Below are 8139 nucleotides of genomic sequence, written 5' to 3'. Positions count from 1 at the left end.
TTGCATGGCGGTGTATGGACGCTTTCACACAGAACGCGGGCGCGGGCCCGCGCCCGTCGCCCATCGTCACAAACAGCGCGCGGGCCGAGCGCAGAGTTACCAACTCTCAAAAATATTTATCCCTAAAGCTTAAGTTAAAAACCCCTAAAACTCGATGTTAATGAAAATTTGTACTTTAAAGTTGAATATTTCGCAAACAAATCACTGAATCGAAAAATCGTCTTAGTAACCCCCTAATGATGAGAAAAAAAAACCCTACTTTACGTCTATGGAAGGTACCCAAAAAAAATCTTCATTGTACCATTTTGTCGGGATAGTTTTCATATATATCCGTGCAAAATTACAGCTTTCTAGCATTGATAGTCCCTGAGCAAAGCCGCTGACGGACAGACAGACAGACATGGCGAAACTATAAGGGTTCCGTTTTTGCCATTTTGGATACGGAACCCTAAAAGCCGTATTCATGCGCAGTAGCTAGTTCATTTTGGCGAGAATAAAATCTAAGTATTTTATTTTTTTAATTAATTTGTACTACAGAAAAATCTGATATTTTTTTCCATTGACTAGTATAAGCTTATTCCTGTCGATAAAAAAATTAGCCACTTTTAAAAAATTCATCCATCGCCCATCATTACATAAATTGGATTTAATTAAGTAAGTAAATAAAGTTTGACCTTGGTGCGCAAGCGCGTTTGTCGTTTCCACATATATCTCGCGGCACTGTATAATTCTGTGTCGAGTTGACAAAAATGTCGTATCTGTTATTGGTTCTAGAACTGTTTTAATTTGTACTCCAAAAGTCGCCTGATAAACCATTTTTGTCGTCAAAACTTTTTTGCGGTCGCTAAGATTTAAGCAAAAGTCGTCACTTCTAGGCACTAAGTCACTAAACTGGCAACATTGATAGCCGCTGCGCCGCGGGCCGCGCCCGCTCTGTGTGAATACAACGAACCGCGCGGCTCACGCGGCGGACACGACCCGACCCGCGCACGCTTTCTGTGTTGCCCTTTAATACGCGAGTGGAAGGGACGGTGCGATCCGAACTCCGAGTTTCGTATTAGCCCCTCTGTTCCAACGCTATAGCATCCAATCACTAAGCTGTTCTTCCTCAGGCGCAAAATGCACTGGTACATTCAGCGATTCCATATGATTCCACTACCACTAAAGCAGAGGTGGATTGCAGAATCCGTCTAATGACTAGCTGATATCCACAAATCACTATACTTGGTTTGGATAAGTATTTAACTAAATATAAACAAAACAACTTCAATTTCTGTCTTAATTATATTAAAATTCCCCCTGTCGCGACTCCTAGCGCCATCTAGTGAACAACAATAGAAACTCCGACCATGTTCTACACCGCGCTATCGAAGTTTCTCAACGCGGTCGCATATATACAAGCTCCGACGCTCTTCCTTCGGACTTCGGTCCCCAGGCATAACACCTGCCTGGAGAGATCTCTATATTGGAGTCCTCCCCCAACACCCCCATTAAACTACTCATTCAATTCAACACTTACATTTCTGTATTGAAATACATTAGTCTAATTTGTATTACAATTTATAGATAAGTAAAATGTTTAAAATCCTTGAATGTACCATATCTGGCAGCTGAAGTTTGTTTACATATTGTTAATTACCTAAACGTTTCAAGTATACTGTATACATGACATAGATTGTTATATAAATATTGTATTTGGTTGAAACTCCATTGCTTTCTCTATGGATAAAATAACGATTTATATGGAGTATTCTATGTTGTTTTCTTTACTGACACTAACATTACAATAATAACTATAACAAATTATTCAATGTTTATTCAGTCAATATTAACAATAAGCATACTAAAATTGTAATTGTCTATTTTGCACTTGACTTTACTAATGATGAGAAAATGTTTGAGTTTGAGCTGTCACAAGCAGAGGATTCAGGGAGAACATGGCTATAACCATGGATTTTTCGAAATTTAAAATCCAAGGAAAAACAGTGATGAAAAGTAATTTAATTATGTGTGTGAAGATGCCAATCTATTTGTATAGCCCAGCAATTATGGCGTTTCAAGTATGATGCGGGTTATAAACAACTAAAAGTAATAGTATCATTTCATCATATTTTATTTAGAATACACTTAAGCTAACACCCAATTATTTTTTTAAATTGGTTCAGGTTCTCTGCTATAGACTTGCATTATCTTCTCCATTATTTCCCAGTTCTTTTCTTTTTGCAAGTCCTTTGTGAATACCTGAAATCAGAATTACATTTGAAGTTAACTCTTGAAATCTATAACTAAATATAATTTACCGAATTTACATATGTATGTCACTGTGATGGCTGCATCTATTTGGCTAACTCTTTTTTAGTTGTGTTTGTTTGTAACTGTTATACAAGGCTTATAGGAAAGAAAATGTGAACATTTTAACAGAAGGAATGGGTGCAAGGTTAGAAATACCTACTTTGAAAGGAAAATTTGGTCTAGTCTTCTTCACCCATGTGAAGACAGGGTGGACAGCTAGTTTAATATAAAACATAAGAGTAATATGATCTATACTTACAGAGTACCATGCAGCATCGTCGTCTAATGTGGATGCTAGAGGCACAGATACACCCAAAACATGCAGAGCTAGTGTTAGACTGGCCACTGCAATATGAGGCGCTCTATAGTCTAATACTGCAACAGAATGATGGAGATCTTGCAGGAAAGCCATCGCTGTACGCGCTATTGGGGCTGAGCGCCACTGCGCCGCCGGAAACCATTCCTGCAGCGAGCGCAAGTAGTGCAGGAGATATCGGTGCGGCGATGGCGCGTCCAAGTTGAAGCCCAACACTCGAAGCACCAACAACTCTGCTTGCGCCACTGCGCCTCGCCAAGACCAATACTCTTCACCCAATTCTAACGGCCCACCACCGCGATTTATAGCGTTGTACGCTACATTTACAGCATCGCGAAGTTTCACGGGCTCATCGCGAGACTTCCCAGCTGCGCAGAGGCACGCAGTACATATGACATAGCAGTCGTAGTCGTTTTTATCGGCATCTTTAAAGAATCTATGATAAAACACAGCTCCCGCAGCAACTGTCGCCGGCTGCAAGCCTAGTTTTATACCGCACTCGAATATAAAATTAGTAGCTAAACTATGGCCTGGTGCACTACGATAATCTGGCAATCGTCTTTCCCGTCTACTGCTTTGCAAAGCCATCACATCTATTACGTCTTTCATAATTATTTACAAGTACAACCGAGTTAACTTACAAGGTTAGAATTACCTATTTGTCGTAAAATAATCGAACGAAAACGAAAACCACAAATGCAAAATTGACAAATACTGTATTGACATAAACGAGATAGAGTTGGTTGGATTGGTTATGACAAAGAAGGTGAGAAATAAGTACGCGCAGTTATTGTTATACCTCAAACAGCGGCGTAAAAATAAATCGCGCTTTCAAGCCTCGGCATCACGGAACAGAACAAACAATATGTAGTTTTTTTTCTGTGTTCTGTGCTCGACTGTGTTTAGTTTACGATACGAGCATTTTATTTTTGATCTTTGTAGACTTTCTTTTTGTACAGTCATCTGATGTATTTTAATGGCTGGCAAACAGTGTATGCAAGTGGCGAATTCACTGTGGCGTTCTAATCGAAAGGTCTTGGATTGACAGGGGACGTCTTCCGGCTGATGATGAAGATGAAAGAATAAGTAACAAGTTTTCTTCAGCACTGATTATTTTTATTTAATAACACATAACATCACCTTAACGCGTATTCTAGAAAATAATAAAAGCACATTACTGAAAGTTAAAGTAGATTTAAAATGTTGCTGTATGGGCTAAATCCTTTTGCGCCCATCTTGCAGAGAAGAAAAGAAATACAAAACTTTGACAGTTTTTAAAGTTTAAACTTGGCACGGCGGTTAGCGAGTATATAGTAAAGTAAATTTTCTGTTCCCTATCTGTCAACTGAATATACTTTTAACTTTCAATATATTATCACAATAACAATTTCTCTCCACCATGAGTAGACCTCTTCACATTGAAGCTGTTCAAATAATACAAAGTCAAGCATCAAAGGACACTTTAAAAAACATAGTGCGTGCTTATTTGATGAAGTTATCTAAGCTATCTCCTGGAACCACTATCACCAGCAGCTCGTACGAAGATACGCCGGAGTTAAAAGAACATGTGCAAAGTATTACGATATGCGATACGGAGCACGAGACAGATGTGACGCCGAACGAAGTCGAACTCGTGATTCATATCTACACCATGGATCAGTACGGTGCGGAGACAGACACAATGACAGACGGAACGTCTGGCGAAGAAGTATCCGCCGCTGACGTTTGGGCTCTACCTGCGGACGAGTTCCACGGGCTGTGGGAGAGTCTCATATACGACGGAAGGCTTAAAGAAGACACGCTGCGTTATGTAGAGACTGCGTTAGACCTCACAGACCGGGGCGTTAATCCGCTTATAGTCGGCTGGAGCCGTGTCGTGCTATTGCACGGACCGCCCGGTACAGGTAAGACTAGTCTTTGTCGCGCGCTCGCCCAAAAGCTGGCAGTCCGCCTTGGCGATCGGTTTCCGCGTGCTCGCCTAATAGAGATCAACGCTCACGGGCTCTTCTCTAAATGGTTCTCGGAAAGCGGCAAGCTGGTCGCTAAATTGTTCGATCGTGTTCGTGAGATAGCGTCGGACCCGCGGATGCTGTGCTTGGTTCTCGTGGACGAAGTGGAGTCTTTAGCGCACGCGCGACGCGCCGCCATGGCGGGTCTGGAGCCCTCGGACGCTCTGCGCGCGGTCAACGCGCTGCTCACGCAGCTGGATCGCCTGCGCCGGCTTCCGAACGCCTTAGTTCTGGCTACGTCCAATTTGACGACTGCGGTAGATGTCGCGTTCGTGGACCGCGCGGACTTGAAGCGTCGCGTGGGCCCGCCGGCGCCACGCGCCGCCTACGAGATCCTGCGCGGCTGTTGCGAGGAGCTGATGGCGCGCGGGGCGGTGGCGCCGCGCGAGCTGCTCTTCGCGCTGCGCATACTCCACGGCTCTGGCTGGGCTGAGTCTGACCACGCCCGCACGAGCTTGCGTCTCTGGGCGGTGGCAAATTCAGCGGCTGCAGCCGGGCTGTCGGGCCGCGCGCTCCGCCGCTTGCCCTTCTTAGCCCTCGCGTTACATGCACCACGCTCCGCTCAGACGCGCACCACTCTTCTAGAGTTCATTGAGGCCCTCAGTGCAGCCTTGAAGTGCCACTTAGAAGATGAAGCAGCTCTTCTAGAAGACGAACCTGTAACTAAACCACAGAATAAAAATAATGAAATAATACTTAATGGACATTGAGTAGCATTTTCAAACATACAGCAAGCTTATAACCAGTAGAATGCAAATGTCCTTCAATATTTAAAAAAGTGCCAAATTACCACAGTGATTACTGCCATACATAAAACAGACAAATTAGGCGAACAAATCCATGAAATATGTTCTATGTCTGTGTAAACATAAGCCGGTCCAACATTTCATGTCAATTAAAAACATGTATATAAAGTAAAGTAAACTGCCAGTTTAATAGTAATAGTGCTAGTTCGCTTCCTAAACCATTTTTAACAAATTTCACGAAAGTTTAAATTATTAAGGGGCTGTTTCATCCATTGACTAATTTTATTTGACGGATAAATGTGATGCCGTCTCCTATTCAAACAGAGACAGCATCACATTTATCCATCAGATCAATTTTATCAATGGATGGTAAAACAGGGGGTAAACCTGGGGGTTGTCTAACTACAATTAGTATTAAGTTCTGCAGTGTATCTTAATTTTTTTATGTTTTGATTGACTACTTGTGCCTTGTGGTTGTACCTAGTTTTTAATCAAATGAAATGTTTTAATTATAAGAATACATTAACTATAAGAATTCTCTTTAATGCTGTGATAATTTCCAATCCAATAATTGTAAGCCGTGGTGGCCTAGTGTAAGCCGTGGTGGCCTAGTGTAAGCCGTGGTGTCCTAGTGTAAGCCGTGGTGGCCTAGCGTAAGCCGTGGTGGCCTAGTGTAAGCCGTGGTGGCCTAGTGTAAGCCGTGGTGGCCTAGTGTAAGCCGTGGTGGCCTAGTGGTTTGACCTATCGCCTCTCAAACAGAGGGTCGTGGGTTCAAACCCCGGCTCGCACCTCTGAGTTTTTCGAAATTCATGTGCGGAATTACATTTGAAATTTACCACGAGCTTTGCGGTGAAGGAAAACATCGTGAGGAAACCTGCACAAACCTGCGAAGCAATTCAATGGTGCGTGTGAAGTTCCCAATCCGCACTGGGCCCGCGTGGGAACTATGGCCCATGCCCTCTTGTTCTGAGAGGAGGCCTGTGCCCAGCAGTGGGACGTATATAGGCTGGGATGATGATGATGATGATGAATAGTAAATATAATTTTGATAAATTAGTCAATGAGTGTTTTTTTACTCACTATAAAGACTTAAGATCTAAGGTCTAAGAGCCTAAACAAATGGCAAAGTCCGCATATTATTTACAAGTGTCCCATTTAGGTTGGTTCCCATCCTAATAAAATCAGTTCATCGGTGTAGGAGCTACAACGAAACAGACATATTACAAGGTTTAAACAGACGCACAGAGTAAACTTGGCTTGCAGTTGAGAGTGGTATGGAGGAAAGAATTCAGTTTGGTACATTTTCTTGGTGGCAGTAGCCTAGGATTCAGGAATAGACTAGAATAAGTACTACAGGTATTTTATGGACCATTAGAATGCACTCATTAGTTTCAATAACTTACTAAGGCGGCAGCTCTATAGCTAATTTGGCTATGCTCTTAGGGTTCCTTATAAATTACTTAAGACCTTGCATATTTATGTGCCATAAGAAATCCCTTATCAAATTAATTTCAACTAAGACAGCATTTCACTACTTACCTCTTATACTTTTGTTGGGCTCTTAGGTTTTACATCAAGGCCACCAAGTACTTCAGACCTTCAAGAATCCAAGTTTCAAAGATCTCCCTTTCACGTGGGTACTGAAAACTACATCTGTGCCAAATTTCAGCTCTCTAGTCAGTCAGTATCAAATTTGCGAACTTTGCAACCTTATAATATAACTTCTAAACAATTGCAGTAATCATCTTTAAATAGTACTCTTTTAGGCGGATTCTCAAACTTCCAGTATATCCCATTACTGCAAGACAAGAGGCGTGAAAACATGCCGTAATTTAAGATTACCTCTGCTGCCCAAAGTCGTAAGTACTATATGGTATGTTTGGGTAATTCCCATCATTGCCTCGGTTGGAAGCGGTTTGCATCCACAGTCCAACCAGTCATCTGTCCATCTCGTTGGTGGACGTTCTACGCTGCGCTTGTCGGTATCCACTCGAGAATCTTTCGGCCCCAACGATCATCTGTTCTCCGTGCTATGGCCTGCCCATTGCCACTTCAACGATCTAATTCGCTTGGTTATGTTGGTGACCCCTGTTCTTCTATGTATCTCCTCATTTCTGATTCGATCCCGTAGGTAGAGAAACCCCAAGCAACTCTGAGCCTATTGTGTATTGCTACCACTTAACTGTCCTCTCCCAGAGGCACAAATTTGTGCCCAAATTCCTTTGATCCTGTTATCCTGGGATATGACAGATTAATTGGATAGGTATTGGTGGAAATACAACAGCGAGTGAGGAACAACCAATAAGGAAACTCGGCTCTTAGATACTCTACTCTTACTCTTAGGTACTCTATGCTACTTTGCTTTGCAAGACTTGCAGACCCGGCCCCAGTCCAGTGTGTCCGACTTGCGCACCGGCACTCCGCCGGTCGCAGGTAAGTTATCGTTGAAATAGTAATGCAATGTAAATCTTTCGATGCTGATATTTTAGCTGCTTGCTAAATAATGAATTCTGGCATAGTTGATAGAAGTTTATTTCTAACACGTGCGTGAGAGTCGAAAGCCTGATTAGTTAAATACAACTAACTAAATATTAATAACACGCATAACACAGGGCTTGTGCTGTGCACACTAGCATTTTTGCCGGCGGTTTCTCGGCGGAGCGGAAACGCGGCGCGCGCGCTGCGGTATCTCGGCGATTATTTGGCGCCAGCGTGCCGCCGACCGTATATGACCGTGTGCGTCTACGCGACGGCATCTCGGCGGCTCGCAGGTGGC

General features: G+C 42.9%; 2 protein-coding genes across 2 annotated transcripts; one reads left to right on the top strand and one right to left on the bottom strand.

Moving 5' to 3' along the window:
- Positions 1-2095: 2095 nt before the first annotated feature.
- On the bottom strand, positions 2096-3379 carry koko (cyclin Q). The gene is made up of 2 exons (XM_074097315.1): positions 2552-3379; positions 2096-2241 (listed from the first exon to the last, which is right to left on the bottom strand). The coding sequence occupies exons 1-2, from the start codon at positions 3215-3217 to the stop codon at positions 2152-2154; spliced, it is 756 nt and encodes a 251-aa protein (XP_073953416.1). The 5' UTR covers positions 3218-3379; the 3' UTR covers positions 2096-2151.
- A 438-nt stretch (positions 3380-3817) lies between these two features.
- Positions 3818-6424, top strand: pch2 (pachytene checkpoint 2 protein). The gene has a single exon (XM_074097312.1). The coding sequence runs from the start codon at positions 4008-4010 to the stop codon at positions 5325-5327; it is 1320 nt and encodes a 439-aa protein (XP_073953413.1). The 5' UTR covers positions 3818-4007; the 3' UTR covers positions 5328-6424.
- The last annotated feature ends 1715 nt before the right edge of the window (positions 6425-8139 follow it).

Source organism: Choristoneura fumiferana, chromosome 14, assembly GCF_025370935.1.
Source record: "Choristoneura fumiferana chromosome 14, NRCan_CFum_1, whole genome shotgun sequence".
Lineage (NCBI taxonomy): Eukaryota > Metazoa > Arthropoda > Insecta > Lepidoptera > Tortricidae > Choristoneura > Choristoneura fumiferana.
Note: the sequence above shows the minus strand (reverse complement) of the source record. Positions and strands in the feature narration are given on the sequence as shown.